This window comes from Hyperoodon ampullatus, assembly GCF_949752795.1.
Source record: "Hyperoodon ampullatus genome assembly, chromosome: 16".
NCBI lineage: Eukaryota > Metazoa > Chordata > Mammalia > Artiodactyla > Ziphiidae > Hyperoodon > Hyperoodon ampullatus.
In genome coordinates, this window is record NC_136929.1 from 73,566,344 (window position 1) to 73,586,597 (window position 20,254).

Genomic DNA, 20,254 nt, shown 5'->3' on the forward strand with positions numbered 1-20,254 from the left:
TCGTGGGCCCTGGGGCTGGGTCAGGAGCTTTGTTCAGGGCCCCAAAAGCTGGCCCTCACTGAGACCTTGACTTCGAGTACTCTTCTTAAGAAAAAACAGACCTCATTGCGCCTCCCCCCAAAAGCCTTCTGGAGACGCTGTCTTCCTTCGTCATCCTGTTTTCAGTTTACTATTCCCTAAATTGTCTACAAGGACTAAGTCCTCCAAAGACTTGAACAAAAAGTCAAGCTTTGCATGTCTTCTGAAACCTTGAAGAAAGAACTTAAATGAAATCTGAGGAAATCCACTAGATCAGTAATTCCCAAAGTGGGTCTACAGATCCCTGGGGGGCCCAAGACATTGCCAGGGGGTCTCCCGGGTTCCCCTTTTTTAACTGCGTATCTGTGGGAGGCTGGGCTTTCTTATATGCTTCACCTCAACCAACAGATTACAACAGATTGAAGCAAACGTGGGAACCCAGCCGTTAAAGGGATTTGGAAAAATGGAAAACAATGGTACCATTCTCACTGTTTGGTTGTTTCAGAAAATATAATTCTTTTAAATAAAACATATATGTTAACAGATAAAGGATTTATTACTGTTATTTTTAAGTGAATTAATAAAATATTTTTTTTAATTTCTGGGTGTTTGTTTCAAATAGAGTAAATATGGGTAGATATAACCCACGTAAACAAAAGCTCTTTGGGGTCCTCAATAACTTTCAGGAATGTAAAGAGGTCCTGAGATCCAAAAGTTTCAGAACTGCTGCACTAGAAAGACATGAAAATATTTAATTGTAAACATTGCTCATTGCTCTAAGCCTTAATTTTGAAGACTGCAGGCTAACTTGAACGTTTGGACAACAATAGGGATTTTCCTCAAACCGTTCATGAAACCCTCTAAGGCCAAAGCCTTAAATCAGCCTTTGATTGAAGACACGTGATGTACAAAGAATAAAGAACTGTAGAAGTCCAGTGGTTCCAAGGAAATGGCAAAGACAGAAGATAAGTCATTTACCCAAGAAGGTGAGTCTCTGGAGATCCATCCAAGTTGTGCTGTGTATCAGCATTTTGTTCCTTTTCATTGCGGAGGAATGTTTCATGGTGTGGATGAACCCCAGTTTGTTTCACTCTTCACTCACTGAAGGACACTGAAGTTGGTGGCAATTTAGGGCTGTTACAAATGAACATTTGTGTACAGGTTTTTGTGTGAATGTCAAGTCCTTATTGCTCTGGGATAAATGTCCAGGAGTGCAATTTCTGGGTCGTGTGGTACGTTTATGTTTAGTTTTTTAAGAAACCGCCGGACTGTTTCCAGAGTGGTGGTACCATTTTACGTTCCCACCAGCAATGTATGTGTGATTGAGTTTCTCTGCAACTTCACCAGCACCTGGTGTTGGCACTGCTTTTTATTTTTGCCATCCTAGTAAGCGCGGAGTGTGATCTCATTGTGGTTTTATTTGCGTTTCCCTGATGGCCAACGATGTTAAACACATCTTCTTGGGCTTATTTCACATATGTATATCTTCTTCAGTGAAATGGTTTTTGCCTGTATTTTAATTAGATATTTGACTTTTTTTTTTTTTTTTTTTTTTACTGTTGAGTTTAGGAGTTCTTTATGTTCTAGATAGTAGTTTTTTGTTGTATATATGGTTTGTAAATATTTTCTCCCACTCTGTAGCTTGTCTTTTCATCCTCTTTACAGGGTCTTTCGCTGAGCAAAAGTTTTAAATTTTTTTTTTTTTTTTTGCGGTACGCAGGCCTCTCACTGTTGTGGCCTCTCCCGTTGCGGAGCACAGACTCCGGACGCGCAGGCTCAGCAGCCATGGCTCACGGGCCCAGCCGCTCCGCGGCACGCGGGATCTTCCCGGACCGGGGCATGAACCCGTGTCCCCTGCATCGGCAGGCGGACTCTCAACCACTGCGCCACCAGGGAAGCCCAAAAGTTTTAAATTTTGAAGTCAAATTTATCAATTTGTCCTTTTATGGATCATGCTTTTGGTGTCAAGTCTAAGGACTTTGCCTAGTCCTAGATCCTGAAGATTTTCTCCCGTGTTTCTTCTAAAAGTTTCATAATTTTACATTTTACATTGATAACTATTATCCATTTGAAGTTTATTTTTGTATAAGGTGTGAGAATGAGGTCAAGATCCCTTTTTTTTGCTTACGCACGTGCAATTGCTCCAGCACCATATTTTGTAAAAGCTATTCTTCCTCCATTAAATTACTTTTACAACTTTTTCAAAAATTAGTTGACTGTATTTGTATAGGTCTATCTCTGTGTTCCCTATTTTATTCCATTGATCTACATAGCTATCCCTCCACCAATACCACACTCTTTTTTAAAAAAATAATTTATTTATTTATTTACATATTTTTGGCTGCACTGGGTCTTGATTGCTGTGTGCGGCCTTCTCTTGCTGTGACGAGCAGGGGCTACTCTTTCTTGCAGTGTGCGGGCTCTCATTGCAGTGGCTTCTCTTGTTGTGGAGCATGGGCTCTAAGTGCACGGGCTTCAGTAGTTGTGGCACACGGGCTCAGTAGTTGTGGCTCTCGAGCTCTAGAGCACAGGCTCAGTAGTTGTGGTGCATGGGCTTAGTTGCTCCACAGCATGTGGGATCTTCCCGGACCAGGGCTCAAACCCGTGTCCCCTGCATTGGCAGGTGGATTCTTAAAACCACTGTGCCACCAGGGAAGTCCCACACTCTCTTGATCACTGTAACTATATAATAAGTCTTGAAGTCAGAAAGACTGCAATGGATCACATTTTGAATATTTACTTACTTAAGCTGAGTGCTTAGTCTTCATATATAATAAATGTATTAGATAAAGCATCTACATTTTCTTGATATCTTGTCTATTATTACAGTTTAAGTTTTTTATTGAAATTCACACTTTCCCCAGGGGCTGCCACTTATGTTGTGCATGTTGGTTTACCACTATGAATCCCAGTTTCCTCATCTGTGAAATGGGGAAGAACAGTCCATCCTTTGGAGTTTGTACCTGCTTTGCAGGAAGCACTGCCAGTAAGATTGTGTGAGATTACATGTAAAAGCGACTGGCACAGTACCAGACGTGCAATAAAGATCGGGTGCTCCCTCCTCAATTCTCTTTGCTCAGAGTGATTGTTACTTATGCTGATAACATGGAATTGTTTGTTGTATTTCTGCAACTGGGTCTCGTTTCTCAAGCTCAGTACCATGTGAAGTACAACATAGCTTTTTTGTAACAATCCACAATGCAGGGAATATGCATGTACTATATTAACCAATGTTAAAATCTAGAAAGGCGGGCTTCCCTAGTGGCGCAGTGGTTGAGAGTCCACCTGCCAATTCAGGGGACATGGGTTCGTGCCCTGGTCCAGGAAGATCCCACGTGCCGTGGAGCGGCTGGGCCCATGAGCCATGGCCGCTGAGCCTGCGCGTCCGGAGCCTGTGCTCCGCAACGGGAGAGGCCACAGCAGTGAGAGGCCCGTGTACAGCAAAAAAAAAAACAAAAAAAAAAAATCTAGAAAGGCATCCTAAACTGAGTTTCTGACTGGCTGATAGCTGTGAAAATCTGATTCTTGAAAGGGCTCTGCTGGCTGCCTACCACATGGCAAATCCGTAAGGGCCTCCAGAGGCTGCACTTGCAATATTAAAGTCACTTCCCCTCATTACTCAGAAGAGTCCCCTCTTCCTTGCCCTACAAACACATACCAAAGTGTAATAGAGGACTTTTATTCTAAGTAGAAAAAAAATCAATATACTTCAGGTTTGTTGTTTTTTAAACCATCTCAATCTCCCCCTGTGAGCTGCTATTTTCTCCATTTTATGTTTTCCCTTTATAAATCATTATTTAACGTGGACTCACAGATGTGTATTTCCAAACTGTTAATTCAGTGAAAAATCACTGTTAATGACATATTTAGATGTTTTATTCCCTTATACATCTCTAGTTTCTCCAACATTCTTTACATAAGTATGAGTTATATGATTCAGAAATTTAGTGACATTACAGACAATTATGCACACAATGGCTGTTTTACAAGTGATATATATTTTTATAGACAATACAAAGGAAATTATGTTTCCCACAAATGTTTATTTATTTTTTTAATATTTAATTTAAATATTTTATTTATTTTTGGCTGCATCAGGTCTTAGTTGTGCAGGTGGGATCTTCGTTGAGGCATGAGGGATCTTTTGTCACGGCACGAGGCCTTCTCTCTAGTTGTGGCATGCGGGTTTCCTCTCTCTAGTTGTGGCATGTGGGCTCTGTAGTTTGAGGCATGTGGGCTCCCTGTTGAAGAGCACAAGCTCAGTAGTTACAGTGCATGAGCTTACTTGCCCTGCGGCATTTGGGATATTAGTTCCCTGACCAGGGACCAAACCCGCGTCCCCTGCATTGGAAGGTGGATTCTCTACCACTGGACCACCAGGGAAATCCCTCCCATAAATATTTAAAAGCCCTTTAATTAACTTTATTTTAAACTTTTTAATTGAGAAATATAAAACCTATCCAGCAAAGCATATAAATAAATGTCCAGTTTAATAAATAAGTTTACATTCTGTACCTGTGTGTTCACCAATCAGGCTGATAAATAGGACATTTCCAGAACCCCAGATGTTCCTATGTGTCCCTTCTCATTTATTTCTCCTTCCCACCAAGATAACCACTATCCTGCATTCTATGATGATCCACCAACTGACTGTTGAGTTTAACATACTTATATTTGTCACTCTTTCTATTGCTGTTTTCTCTATTTTAACATTTATGTATGCATCCTTTAGCAACACAGTTTATAAACAATGTGTATGTATTCTTGTCTTTTTGTTGCACGCCTTTGTAATATTCATCCATGTTACTGAATGTAGCCATGGATAATTCCTCTTCGTTGCTGTATGATTATCCAATGCATCAGTACTCAGCTACGTATTTATCTGTCTAGCTGCTGCTAAACACTTGTATTGTTTCCAATATTTGACTGTTGGGAGCAGTCTTGTTGGCACATTCTTTTGTACTTGTGTCCAGGGGCACATGCATTTCTCTGAAGGGTATTTTAGGAGCTTGATATCTGGGTCATTTCTCTTTACCTTCAGTCAGAGAAGAACTGTTTTTCCAAGTAGTTATTTTTTTTTAAATATATTTATTTATTTATTTATTTATTTATGGCTGGGTTGGGTCTTCGTTGCTGCACTCGGGCTTTCTCGAGTTGCGGCAAGAGGGGGCTACTCTTCATTGCGGTGCGTGGGCTTCTCATTGCGGTGGCTTCTCTTGTTGCAGAGCATGGGCTCTAGGCGCATGGGCTTCAGTAGTTGGGCTCGTGGGCTCTAGAGCGCAGGCTCAGGAGTTGTGGCACACGGGCTTCAGTAGTTGTGGCTCTCGGGCTCTAGAGCTCAAGCTCAGTAGCTGTGGCGTATGGGCTTAGTTGCTCCACGGCATGTGGGATCTTCCCGGACCAGGGCTCAAACCCATGTCCCTTGCACTGGCAGGCGGATTCTTAACCACTGCGCCACCAGGGAAGTCCCCCAAGTAGTTTAACAGGAAATATATGTAGCCAGTACTGAATTTTTTTAAAATAAAGGGTATATATTTGTTTTCCTCCTCCCTCACACCTCAACAACCCAGTTCTATCTGTATTTTTTCTCACAGTCTCTTAAGTTTTAAAAAGGACTGCAAAAGTGCTAACTTCTGGAGAGCAGTCTTAAGATACTCAAACAAGAGAGGGGATCAAGCCGCAGGATTGAGTGCTAGTTTTAAACCCTGAACAAAAATTACACACCTCATCTGGTGTGTAAATCAGGGCACACCTATCTATATTGGACCTTTAATTCCAGAAAAGGATGTAGTTCAGTTACAGGTAAATGTTTAATGGAGAAAATGACCAGCTCATGCACCGGGCCCTGGGCCAAGTCAGTCCTGTAACCACAGCCAACATCTTCTCCCCACTTCTGTCCTCTGCACTACCGGCTTCTGACTGCAAATTTCCTTAGTGCAAAGTACCCACTCTTTGCTAAAACTTATTTTTCAAAAAAGTTTCATATTGCTCCACATTTCAAAAACCTTTAGAACTTGAAATCCCTTTCCCTTTTTTGAACTTTTTATTATGGGAAATTTCAAACATATATAAAAGTAAATAGAGTAGTAAAATGAACCTCAAGCACCCATTACCCAGCTTCAATAATTATCAATTTATGGTGATCTTGTTTCATCTGTATCTCCTCCAGCCACCACCAGGATTACTTTGAAGCAAATATAAATTATGAGTTAATGTGTGATACTTCACTATATTTCTCTAAAGGATAAGGACTCAAAAAAAAAAAAAAAGGGCTTCCCTGGTGGCGCAGTGGTTGAGAGTCCGCCTGCCGATGCAGGGGACACGAGTTCGTGCCCCGGTCCGGGAAGATCCCACATGCCGCGGAGCGGCTGGGCCCGTGAGCCATGGCCGCTGAGCCTGTGCGTCCGGAGCCTGTGCTCCGCAACGGGAGAGGCCACAACAGTGAGAGGCCCACGTACCGCAAAAAAAAAAAACCTCAATACCATTACACACACACACACACACACACACACACATAAATTTAGAATAATTCCTTAATTTCATCAAATACATAGTATGGGTATTGCCTTGGTTTTGATACAAACCATTTTTAAAATAATTTTTTGTTTGAATGAGGATCTAAACAATATCTATGTATTGTAATTGTGTAAATTCGCCTTAAATTTTTTTTTATTTTTTTTTTTTTATTTTTTTTTTTTTATTTTTTTTTGCGGTATGCGGGCCTCTCACTGTTGTGGCCTCTCCCATTGCGGAGCACAGGCTCCGGACGTGCAGGCCCAGCGGCCATGGCTCACGGGCCCAGCCGCTCCGCGGCATGTGGGATCCTCCCAGACCGGGGCACGAACCCGTGTCCCCTGCATCGGTAGGCGGACTCTCAACCACTGCGCCACCAGGGAAGCCCCGCCTTAAATTTTTTAAAATATGGTTTGTGCACTAGCAAGAACTAGGAAAACCCTGGAAAAGAGCAATGATGGAGAGAAGAAAGGCTAGCCTTACCACACACGAGAGGGTATTACAAAGCTTCTATAATTAAAACAGTTTAATTCTGGCCCAAGGACAGGCAGACAGATGGACCAGAAAAGAAAGTCCAGAAGTTGACCCAACTGCACATGAGAATTTAGTATACAATAAAGGAGACAGCTCAAATCCATAAACCAGAAATGGGGGAAAGTTCCCTATGTTTTCAAAATCAGAATTAAGAAGGAGTTAATAAATTTGCTTAAATAAAAGAACAACAATAAGGAAATATTTTATACATGGCATAGAGCCCTGTTACAAAGTAAAAGGACAAAAGACAAATTAAGAAAAACATTTGCATCACCTCACAGAGGGTTTTAAAGGTCAAGAAACCTATGGAAAAATGGATGAGAAACTAGAACATGGTTCACAAGACAAGAACTGTAAGGGGCCCTCAGTCATGACAAAGTCCCCCACGTCGTTCGTATCAAGAGAAACCCAAAGTAAAATCACGCTGATATACAGTTTTTCTGCTGGCAGGTTGGCAAAAATGCAGTAGTTTGACAATATACAATGTTAGCCAGGCTGTGAGGAAATGCCTCTCCTACATTTATAGTGGGAGGGGACCTGGGCGATGTCTAGAAAAGTTATCTGTGCCTTTACTCTTTCACCCAGCAATTCCCCTTCTATGAAGGGATCGCCCAAAAGTGCACTGGCAAAAACAGGAAAAAATATATGAACTACTTGCAGTAACAAAACTCTAAAAAGAACCCAAATGACCACCAGGAGAGGATTGGTTGAATAAAATGTGGTACTTTCAAGCTATGCAGCCGTACTGAATGAGGAAGACCTCTTTATAAAACCCCGGGAGTTTAGACAGAACAGCTGGGTGGTCCATGTGCTTCCCTGTGGGAAGCCACCTTCCGAGCCCGGCATGGCACGTGGGACCCTGCATGGAGCCTGACCCCAACAGGATGACCAAGCACTATTCAGCGCGGAGGGAGAGGTGGGTAAGAGAACAGGAAACCCATCTAGCATCTTCCAATCACAAGATAACAGATCTCAAATACCTGGATAACAATCTCAGCTCAGCGCTGAGATGCATTACTTAGATACCAGGAGCAGATGACAGATGAGGTAAAGTAGGTCAAAGCAGCCTTAAGAATAGAAGATGCCAAAAATTCAGTTTTGCTTTTATCTGCTAGAAACTGAACTTTCTCCCTCTGCTCCCAGCTGGGCCTGCCACCTCCTCCCCTCACTCCCTCCCACTCCCCTCCCATCCCCACTCCCTCTCTCCTCCCCCGTCTTCTCTATCCACCTCCGCTCCCCCTCCCCTGCCAGCATCCGCGTCTCTCTCTGGCCCTGAACCTTCCCCTGTGTTCGCACTGCTTCCCCCTGCGAGGGCATGTCCTGTGCCCCTTCCCGCAGCTCCTCCCGCACCTGGGCCAGCTGCTCAAGCGTCTGTTTCACAAACCTGAGGGGCTATAGTCTTTGCTCTGTTCCCCTTTTTTCGTCTCTGTCTCCTAGAATGGTTCATCAAGAACGCAAAACGAACAGAAACAATTTTTCTCCTACTCAGGATGGTTTGATAAAGGCTCTAGCGTCTCTGCAAACTTATTTTGCGCTGTAACAGACCAAGGGACCCCAATCACTTCCCTCTTTTCTTTTTCCTTCTGTCCCTTTTCTTTTCCCTTTATTTCTTTTTTTGAGGCTGCTGGTTTGACTGCAGTTGGGATGTGCAGGTTACAACTTTTCAGAAAAGCAGATTCAGAAAAGTTGCCCTGGGGAGCTTCAAGACTTGAACTGGAGCTGGAGGAGCCCACCAGGCGGTAACTGTCCAGCAGAGGGGAGCGTCCGGGCCAGGCAGAGGGACAGCCCCCAGATCTCCACACACCAGTGGATGCACCTAGAAGAGTTTACAGTTTCTGAATTATGGGGCCGAGTTGTGTCCCCCCCAAATTCACACGTTGAAGTCCTAACCCCAGTATCTCAGAATGAGACTGTCTTTGGAGACAAGTTCTCTAAAGAGGTGATTAAGTTAACATTATGTAACACAACAATGTAAAGCAATTATACTCCAATAAAGATGTTAAAAAAGAAAAAGAAAAAACAAACCCCAGAGAGAGTGAAAACAACAGCAACAACAAAAAATTAACATTAGGCCCTGGGCCCTAATCCCATGTGATTGGTGTCCTTGTAAGAAGAGCAGATTAGGACACAGACAGGAACAGAGAAAAGACCCTGTGAGATGCAGCAGGAAGACGGCCGTCTACACGCCAAGGAGAGAGACCTTCTGAGAACAGAACTGCTGATAATTTAGTCTCAGCCTTCCCAGCTGCAGAACTGTGAGAAGATATATGTCTGTGGTTTAGGCCACCCAGTCCCTGGTACTTTGTTACAGCAGCCAAGCAGACATACAGTTACCAGCTACGTGTGACTTAAAAGTTGACATGAAGCAAGCAAATGGCACGTCATGTAATTTAGACTGAATTTTAAAAGTCTTAGACTCCTGGCACTTCCGGCCTCTGGTCCCTGTGTTGTTCTCCCACCAGCACTTCCACAACTGCACCTGGTGACCGACCCACAGAGCGCTGAGCGCTCACTGGTCTCACCACAGAGCTGCCACTTAGGGACCATGTTATGGATGGAGAAACTCAGACACGGCAAGGCCACGTAACACCCCAAGATCACAAAGCCAGGAAGTGGCCGAACCAAGGTTCGCGTTTGGCTATTTGTTCCACAGTTTGCGCTGCTGACCCTCTGCTACTCCTACAGCAGCCGTGGCTCCCCACTGCCCCCCTCATCGAATCCAGACTCCATGCCCAGCTTCCCCATTTGCCAGTAGCCGTTCACCCCCGCAAACAGTCCTCTCCCCACTGCAGCCTGTCTGCCTCTCTCCTGTCCTCCCACACACTACACCCCAGACCACCACCTCACTCTCCGTGCCCTTGTGATTCCCGAGCTCTCCTTCTCTGAATCCCCTGGAATTTCTGTGCTTCTCACATCATTCAGCACTTAAGTCACTTTCCACATTTGATCCCTGTTGACGTGTGTGCCCTGTGATGCTTAAGGCACACTGAATGATGGGGTGACGGCGCTGACTCAGAGGCCCCACAGCTGGGACCATGAAGGTGGTCAGGGAAGTGGTCAGGAAAGGGACACTGATCTGTGGAGGAGGATGGTCTCTAAAGTAATTTAGTGGCTCAAAAACTGGCGCTTTGGAAATGAAAAGCCACGCATTCTCATCATGCTTTTGACGTGCTCCCAGCATAGCATCAACTGCTTTGATTAGAGTCAGTTTTTTACTTGTTAGAACTCCAGCTTCTTGTTGCTCATTTTCATGCATCGTATCTTCATATCTGTGCAGTTTTGCAAATAGACACCCCATGAACGTTTGTCAGGAGAACTTCTTCTTCAAATAATGCTTATTGAAATAATCATTGAATCTACCACTAATTACTTCTCAATTACTTTTGTTGATCTTTGGTTGACATATCTTGAAATTTTAGAGATTTATTTTCTAGAGAAATGATCACTTTCTCCAGATTTACCTAACCAGGAACCACATTCTTCCCAACCCCACCCCCAAGCAAGGCAAAGCAGGGCTCTGCTGTACTTCCCCCCAGTCCTTTGTGCCTTTGAAATTATCTGCTCCTGTGTTATTTGTCTTGTGGCTAAGGACCATGCCATTCATTTCTGTATCTCCACTGCCTAGCCAGTCCTAGCACACGGTAGGTACTACATGAATGAACTGAAAGTCCTAAACCAATGTCGTCAGGATATATGGACAGTGAAAGTGCGTGTCACTGGTGAAGGAATTCGAGATGTTTCGAACAAGGAGAACTCATCTATTTTTTTTTGGGTACTTCTGTTATTATAATTTTTCATTTTTCAGAATTTGGAGGGGGGCGATACTAAATTTTGCTTCACTGGGAAGAGGGAAGGGAGGGAGGGAAGGAGAAGTGACGCCAGGAGCTCCACCTATGCCATGTCACGTAATCCTCATATCAAGTCCCTGGGTGGAGGGGGGGATATTATTATCCTCATTTTACAGATGAGAAAACAGAGGCTTGCAAATGTTGCCATTTGTCCAATTACTACACTGAGGAGGTGGGGTTCAAAAACCAACCGTCTAACTGCAAAGCCCACACCCTTTCCCTGCCTTGTTTTCCCCCTGCCCAAAGCACTGGTTTTTCAGGACCAAGGGCACAGGATCCCCACGGACTCACTTTTCTTAAGATCTCCTGAGTGGGAGAGCTGACTGCCTTCACACTCTCTTGGTGGTGGCATCCACCCCCCAACCCCAGTCTCCATCTGAGAGCTCTCTCCATCTGGGCGTTGCATTTGGAGGACCCAGCTTAGCACCACTTCCACACGTTACCAGCCAGAGTCAGCACGAAATTTTACGGGGGAAAAAAAAACCTGACGCATTGCCCAGGAGCCTCTGATTACTCATTTTCCTTATTAGTAGGAAGGTGACCTCAGTGTGACTTTTTGCAAAAAAAGTCTGTCAGTCTTTCCCTCTGAGCACAGACAACAAATGATGCCCTCTGACCTCAGCCCAGTATACTTCCAAGAATCGCCTTAGCTTTCTTTGGTACTACCATTCTCCAAAAGTATCCCGTTACATGGGTCCTTGGGGAGAATTAATCTTTTAAAAAGCAGCAGTGTATATATGTACACAATTTCCTGGCGAGCCCCTGCCTGGATGCCCGGCCTACGACAGGTGCCGGTTACATGTGTTGAGTGAATGGAGGGTCCGCAAAAACATCTCAGGGCTGAGGCCCCCCGGACGCCTCACCTTCACAAACACCTGCACCTCACCACCCACAGCTGCATGCAGCTCCCCTGAGGAATGTTGTCCCCTCCGGTGAAACCGCCTCCCCGACACCTTTTCCAGGCTGATAAGTCGGGCCTGAGAGGCATTTCTTCCAGAAACAACTGCCCTCCAACCCTCTTATTAGTGTAACCCCTCAAGTCCATTATGAAGGAATTCCTAGAGGAGTGGAAAAGCTGACTCTGAGATCTCCCAGCCCCCGGCGATGAATCTCTCGATGTCACAGGGACCTGGCACCCTGCCCTCTTCTCCCCCCGCCCCGCCCCCCGCCTGGAATGCGGGCCGGTGGGCGGGCGGCACCCCTCCCCTCCCCCCCCCATCCCGTCCCTCCGTCTGCGTGGAGCCCGTGATGTGCGGACCCGCCCGCAGGCCGAGGAAGGCAGCCTGTGCGCGGCGCTCCTGCACGGCTGCCCCACTGGTCCCAGCACTTCGCTGTCCCTCGCTATAAACACTTTTATTTTCGCTTCAGTTTATGGCCTCCCCTTCCTAAGGTTCCCAGCTTGTTTAAACCAGCTCTAAACAAAGGCTCTGGCGATCACAGACCCGCGGCTGCTTTTATGGTGGGCTCCCTTTGTCCCTTTTCTCTCGCTGTCTTACCCCCCGCCCCCGCCAGGTACCCGGTGACCAGGAGGCCTGCCGGCAGCGGCCCTGCCCACGTTTGGATCCCCTCAGCCCGGGCGGCTCTGACCGGGGGCGGCGAGTCAAGCGACCGGGAGCCTGAGCGTCCGCCCAGCACCTCGGCCCTTGTGTACCTTCGGCCGTCCTGGCCGAGCCCGCCCTCCGCTCAGCCGCCCGGAGTCGGCCGGAGCCGTGAAGGGGTCGGGACCCCGCAGCAGCCCCGGGCCTGCCCGCTGCCCTCTCTGGGCGGCTCCCCAGGCAGGGGAACGCAGGCCCCAAGCTGGCGGCCTTCCAGTCTGTAACTGGCTTGCTGCTTCCTCGGGTCCTGAAAACTCCGGCTCCCGGGCCTCCCCTGGGGAGCTGGAAAGGGCAGAAACACGGAGGGAGCCTGCAGGGCCCGAGAAGAGGAATGTCCGCGGGCGCCCTGGGGCTCGGGCCGCACTGCGGGGGGTGGGGAGGGGACTGTTGCCCCTCGGGGCACTGCCCGCGGCGCAGATGTGGTCGCCCTCCGGGGCTCCACAGTAGGAAGCAAAGAGAATGACCCATGAAGAGAAGGTGCCGTGGAGCCCTGTTGCCTGCCTCTGCCTCGGCCTGGGGATTCCTCTTTGGCAGAAGGTGTTTGTCCAGGGGATTCTGAGGAAAGCCTTTGAAGGAAGCCCCTAGGGCTGAGGGGGGAGTGTTTAGCAAACAGCCTGACTGGGAGAGAAAGAAGACTGCCTCTAGTTCCTGCCCTAGGCACCCAGTCACACACGAAAGGCCTCAGCTGGACTCAGAGCATGCTCCAGGGGACAGAAGAGGGACTGTCACAGGGAAAGGCCCTTTCCCCATCGGGGGTGCCTGGTCATCCCCTCTCCAGGTGGGCGCTCTACACAGAACACCTGAAAGGCAGAGCTACCCCAGAACTGGACCTGGCACTCAGCAGGTGTGTTTGAAAAATAAATCATAACTTGACTCCATCCTCAGTTTCCAGGCTGCAAAGTGAACGACCTGAGAAGACAAACACACAGTCATCACAGGACGCGCTGGGGCTGTGGGTACAGGGGGAGCCCAGGCAGGAGACCTCACCCTTTCCTCCTCCTCCTCCCTGAACTCCAGCCTCTGAGCTCCAAGCCAGTGAAGGAAAAAGGAGATGCAGAGACCAGATCCCAGAGTTGCCCCAACCTTTTTACAACCCGTTGTAGGAAGGGTGTGCCCCAATCCTTACACGTGTTCCTTCTCATTTTATAAAAAAAAAAAAAAAAAAATCAGCATTTCTATAGTGATTTTTTTTTTTTTTAGTCTGCAAACCTATTGCTCACGTCATACTCATGACTGCTCAGTGAGTATTTTGGTCTTTTCAGAAGAGGGATCTAAGACAGAGAAAAGTTAAGCTACATCCTCCACAGACTGATCTATTGGTCAATATCATCCAAATTAGAATACAAGCAGTTTATTTTGTTTTAGAAATTGACAATCTATTTCCAAAATTCATGGAGAAATACCAAGGCCCAAGAATAACAAAAGAACAAAGTTGGAGCTTCTACAGTACCAGATATCAAGACTTATTATAAACATATGGTAATTAAGACACTGTGGTATGGATGCAAAGATAGAAAAACAGCCAGTGGAACAGAAGAAAGAGTCCAGAAATAAATCCACACATACATAGACACTGGATTTACTTGGAAAGCTCCAGTGCAGAGGACTGGAGGGGATGGTCTTCACAATAATTGGTGTTATGGCAACTGGTGTTTATATATATTTGTTGTGTGCGTGTTGTGTGTGGGTGGGTGCTTGGGTGCGTGTGTGCGTGCGCACGTGCGTGTGTGCCTGTGGGTGGGTGGGTGTCTGTGGGGGTGTCTGTGTGTGTGCGTGCATGTAGGTGTGTGTGTGGGGGGGTTGTGTGTGTGTGTGTAAACAAATCTTGCCCCCCACACACACCATACATCAGTTCTAGATGGATTGATGGTCTAAATGTGAAAGATAAAACAAAGTTTCTAGGAGGAAACAGTAAAATATCTTCTTGATCTTGAGCTCAGGACACTTTTCTTAAACAAGACACCAAAATCATTAACCATAAAGAAAATAGACAAGTTGAGTTATATTAACATTAAGAGCTTCAGTTCATCAAAAACATTATGAAGAAAGTGAAAATGCGAGCCAGCAAAGAGTACAAGACCATGCTTGTGAAACATGTAATAGATAAAGGACTTGTATCTGGGATAATAAAGGACTCCCACAGATGAGTAGGAAAAAGACAGACCACTCACATTGCCCCCAGTGTTGGGTGGCATGGGAATAGAAACAGGCATTATGGGGATCCTGCTTAGGATCCCATCTTAGAAGTTGAGTAGGGATATATTTAATTTGGTTTGATGAGATGTATATAGTAGGTTCCCAGTCCCTTCTGTGTACAGGTAAGTTACTGCTGGCTGTCCTGGTGGAAGAACGGCTTCTAGGAATATGTTCACCTCCCACTGCACTGATGCTCCCAGCATCCGCACACAGAAGTGAAACATTCTTCTAACCACCAGGCACGTACAACTTTCAATGGAGAAGTTGGTTTTCAATGACACTGAGACAAACAGAAGTTGTCTCCTCTCAGGAGTATACTCAGCCATGCAGACTATTAGTTGAATTCATCACATGTATTTTTATTTTTTATGAAAATCAAGTGTTATATCAGGACTTCTGTGTTTGAGAGACCCAAGTCTGTAGCAGTATTATGCACGGTGACCATGGGTGTGTGAAGTCACATAGTTAATGAATCCCACACACCATGCAAGAAAAAAGACTGAACTGTCTTCCTATAGCAAATGATAATACAAAAGCATTGACATAGGAAGAAGGGATCAGAAAGTATGAAGTCGAAACATGAAGGAACCACGTCACATCCATTGGGATGGCTGTTATCAAAAGAGCAAAATAACAAGTGTTGGTGAAGGTGCGGGAAAACTGGACAACTTGTGCATCGTTGGTGGAAATGTAAAATGGTGCAGCCACTGTGGAAAATGGTATGGCAACTCTTCAAAATATGAACCATAGAATTACCATATAATCCAGCAATTACACTTCGGGGTATATACCTAAAAAGTGAAAGCAGGGATTTGTACACCCAAGTTCACAGCGGCATTGTTCACAAGAGCCAAAAGGTGGAAGCAACCCAAAAGTCCATCCATGGATGAATGGATAAACAATCACACAATGGAATATTATTCGGCCTTTATTATTCAGGAAGGAAATTCTGACACACGCTACAACATAGATGAACCTTAAAGGCATTCTAGTAATCAAAATAAGACAGTCGAAAAAAGATAAATATTGTATGATTCTACTTACATGAGGTGGACCTGTAATGGTCAAATTCAGAAACACAGAGTAGAATGACGGTTGCCAGAGTGTGAGGGAGGGGAAATGGGAGTTAGTGTTTAATGAGGTTTCGGTTTGGGAAGGCGGAAAAGTTCTTGGGATGGACGGTGGTGACAGCTGCACAACAATGTGAATGTACTTAATGCCACAGAACTGTACCCTTAAAAATGGTTATCTTAGTATATTTTACAAATTTTTTAATGAAGGAAAATGTCTTGTAGAGGTATGTCAGGTATTATTGTGTATTTTTCTGGATTTTGAAGTGTTTATGGTATTTGTCAGCTTCTAAAATTTTGTGATATCTTATTCTAAAACAAATTTACTTCCATAACTCACAGTTTTCAATGTCATTTAGTATTGACATGAAATTTAGTTTCCTTTTCTGAAAATGGGGCCAATAATGTATAACTTATAGAGTTAGTAACAACATTGAATGAGTTAATATATAGGATAAATATATGTTAAGTAAAATACACAAAATAAAAATATATAAAATAGATTTAAATAGTTTTAAGAGAAGCATGATTTATTGCCAAGTACTCTTTGTGCCATGATAAAGAGGAAGGAGAGCTATAAGCTAAAAGCAAACGCTGTCAAAGCTGATAGCTGAGCCCCCTATTTTGTGATTTCTAAATTATCCAAATCTATCAGCAGTGGATTCTTGAAGTATTGCTTCCGTGCAGCCTTGATCACATTTTTTGGAGGTTTCAGTTTAGCTGAGGTTCACAAAATTTGCTGAATGCCTCTGGCTTACCCCACTGTGCTGGGCATTGGGATAGACACACACACAAATAAATCATACGTTTTCCCCTTAGTGGGGCGATAGACACAGAAACAGTCTCAATACAGAGGGGCTGGTGGGCTCTGCTTTATTTCATCTGTTGCTCCCAAAAGCCTTAACGGCCTTATCACAGACTGAGTGGGGAACAAGGAAGGGACACCCTTTGTGGGAGGATAATTGGGAAGGATGGGGAATCTACACGTGAAAGGAAGGGAAGGGGTCTAGGAAAGAAAATGTAGCGCAAGAGAGGACTGGAGCCCCCTGGTGGGGAGAAGGGGTAGGAGCTCTCGGGGGCAGCCAACACCCATTGGTGGATTCTGACAAAATGCTGCCTGGGAACAGAAGAGAGCTGGTAATTCAGGGCTATCCTTCATCTTAGAAAGTGGTGTTGTGGGCTTCCCTGGGGGCGCAGTGGTTAAGAATCCGCCTGCCAATGCAGGGGACACGGGTTCGAGCCCTGGTCCGCGAAGATCCCACATGCCGCGGAGCAGCTAAGCCTGTGCCCACAACTGCTGAGCCTGCGCGTTAGAGCCCGCGAGCCACAACTACTGAAGCCCGTGCGCCTGGAGCCCGTGCTCCACAACAAGAGAAGCCACCGCAATGAGAAGCCCGCGCACCGCAACTTAGAGGAGCCCTGGCTCGCCGCAACTTGAGAAAGCCCGTGCACAGCAACAAAGACCCAACGCAGCCAAAAGGAAAAGTGTGGTTTCACTCCCTTCTCATGGCCCTACTTTGGCAGTTTAGAGTTTGCAAAGCCCTTTCCCACATACCTCATTCTATTTTATTTCTGCTAATGTTTGTTTTGTACATCACTGGGTGCATCAGTTCTCTTTTGATGGCACCTTTTTTTTTTTTTTTAAGCTTTTTGGTTTTGTTGTTGGTGCCAAAATACAGTTATTAACACAAAAATTTCTCCTATTCCGTGTTAGGCCAATGTAAAAACTAGACACAAAAGTGCTAAATATTGTTTTCTGTTATTCTTCAGTAAATCTGGGTTTTAAAAAATACTCATATTTTGTTTTTACACGATACTTTCCTCCTAATTCTTAACAGTACCTAAAATCACACATGCAATTAAAGCTTTATGCTCTGAACTTACTTGGGGAAAACAGACCAATTTTCAAATTAATTGACAAAATGCAGGAGTGTAAAGAGTTGGTGTCAATATCATTTCGTGATTCAACCCAAATCAATAAATTCACTGTCACTGCAGCACCGAAGAACGAGATATCCATCATTTCAACCAGAAAGGATACTGCTAAATGTACTGCTCTGATCTTGCGAAGATGGTGTTGTTACACAGCAGTTTCATCCAGGTGTTCTGGTCCAGGTAAAAGGTAGGTTAGATTTCCAGAGTCGATGGAGCCTGGCACCACTCTCTGCAGGTAGAGGGATGGCCAGGTCTTAGAGGACCTGGGGAAACCAGTCCACGGAGCTGTCAGGGAGATGCTGTGTGGTTACACAGTGCCCCCTCCTGGTCATTCCAGAAACACAGAAAACCTGGAGCATAATCATGACGAAAACTGGCGGATTCCTGAGCTTAAGAGAAATAGAGATGAGGGTGTGGCTGAACGATTTTTTCTGCACCTTATGAGCATAATAATACCTGGAAGGATAGGCTGTGTCTATAAATTCCTACTGACTGGAAGCCACCAAATAAAATGGGAGATGTTGACTCCACCAGAGCAGGTCTGGCCTGGGAGTCAGGGAGACAGCCCGAGAGACTGGCGTGTGTTTGCTCACTGGGTCGAGAGCTGATTGAATCAGGAAGGGCAGGTGGAAACTAACCCTCTCTTCACCTTTCCCAGGAAATGGCACTGCTAGGCACCAGAGTGTCTAGGGCTAGGCTCGGGCACAGCAGTGTGACGAGCCTATGTCTCACTGACAGATCCCCGTCTTCCACTCCTTTCCAAAGAAGCATCACCTGGGATTATCCAAAGTCCCCTCCCTTGCCTGGCCCTCACTGCCAGGTCAGAACTTTGCAGGGCACTCCTTGTGACGGGCGTGGCAGCTCACAGAGACCTCCATGGCCAGGGAAAGACGAGGTTGGTCTGACTCAGGAGGAGCCTGCAGGGTGCGGCTCGCTGGCACTGAAGGCAGTGAAGCCTAAGGAGGAGCTCACCATCCTTGCGGGTCTTGTTCAAGGAATTCCACTTTATTCTGCTGCTGATTAAAGCTAGGAAGCTGTAGACGGCCTTGCCTGATGTTCACACGGCAAGACCACTGGAAACTGACCCTGGGGGGCCCAAGAAGACCCAGTTCAGCACTAAATGTTAAGTATCTGCCTAGTACTTTCAAGATGGAAGCAACGAAAGTGTAAGGAAACCCCTTGTAAACCTCCAAGAGCTACGCCGTGTAAGACCAGTGGGATAGATACACACACAGTATCCTACTGGTCCAGGAAGTATGACGTCCCCACCGTGAGTCTATTCAGAAGAGAGACCAGCAGAGTCCCAGGGGTAGTGGGAACGGAAGGTGGCGGTGGCGGAGGCTCACCACGGACAGTGCAGCAGGGATGGGACCTGGACTGGAACTCTGGGTATCCAGCTGCCATCATTTGTTACTGGCTGCAACCAAACGCTGCTAAGTACTGATGAGCATTCCATGCTGCCAATTTCCTGTCTGGAAGGATCCTTAATGCTGGAAAGAACACACCACTACCAACGCCAAAACCTCACCACTCAGCACTCTTTTAGCCAAAAGACAGACAAATAAATGTTCATTTTTATATTGAGAATGTACCGTGTACAGGGCCCTCTTCTAAGTACCATATGTTATTTGCTTATATCACCCTCCCAACAGGATTCTCAGCCCCATATTACACGGGAGGAAACTGAGCGGCAGAGAGGTTAAACCCCTTTCGAGGGAACCAGGATATAAACCCAGCGATCTTGCGGCGAGGACCGCCTCAGTTAAGCACCAGCTAAGCTTCTTCCCGCTCAGAATGAGGGGGTCAGATGGAGCCAGGGCTCAGAGGCTGTCCCTTGGCGGGTATATCAGGGCTCTTTACACTTTTGTATGAAGGCTTTATTTCTTGGGTACAATTCTGGAATGCCGAGCCGAGACCGCCATCTGTCCCGGTGAAGCCGGGGAGCCTGCGGGTGCCGGCTGCTCCCTCCGGCCGGAAGCTGCTGGGGCTTGTCCAGGACGGCTGTCTGCTTGCTGACCACGCGGGGCAAACAAGGGCAGCAGCTGCTCGGGGTCGACGGAAGAGCGAGCGTGTTTGCAGAGTCAACGGACTCTAATTCGGACAAATACTGCCATGGCCCAGGTCCTGGGACAGGCAAAGCGACGACGACTGTTGGCACGGGTGTTCCCAGGGGCTGAGTGGGAACAGGAGTGGCCAGGAATGCGGGGTCTCCCCCCGCCAACCCGAGTTCCCCAGGGCAAGAACAGAAACCAATCCAAAGCCACGGACCTTTCCCATTCACCGGGAGTGTTGCCAAGGGGAGGGGAAGGATACCTTGGAGAGGGAGGGGTCTGACCAGGTTTGTCGCTTAACTGTCCCTACCAGCTTAGCAACCCTGCAGGTTTGCCGAGGCCCGATCTCAGAAAAGCAAAATGGGGAAAGGAAATAACACGGTATTTCCTATTCTGAATAAAAATTAAATAAAGAGGCAGAGAGAGAGGTGTCAGTGCGTTGTCTAGGCCGGCGCATCTCAAACGTTACTGCGCGTGCGCATCACGTTGGAGCA

At 46.2% G+C, this 20,254-nt stretch overlaps 1 protein-coding gene across 1 annotated transcript in view; it reads right to left on the reverse strand.

Annotated features, from left to right (window-relative positions):
- Positions 1 to 20,254, reverse strand: part of GTF3A (general transcription factor IIIA) — a gene marked incomplete at its 5' end in the record, with an annotated part of 81,503 nt that overhangs the window by 33,337 nt on the left and 27,912 nt on the right. Inside the window, 4 exons of the mRNA XM_079721642.1 lie at positions 8,294 to 8,436; positions 11,777 to 11,890; positions 12,565 to 12,790; positions 19,602 to 19,882. Coding sequence (XP_079577768.1) covers positions 8,294 to 8,436; positions 11,777 to 11,890; positions 12,565 to 12,790; positions 19,602 to 19,882 — 764 coding nt within the window. The remainder of the gene's footprint in view (positions 1 to 8,293; positions 8,437 to 11,776; positions 11,891 to 12,564; positions 12,791 to 19,601; positions 19,883 to 20,254) is intronic.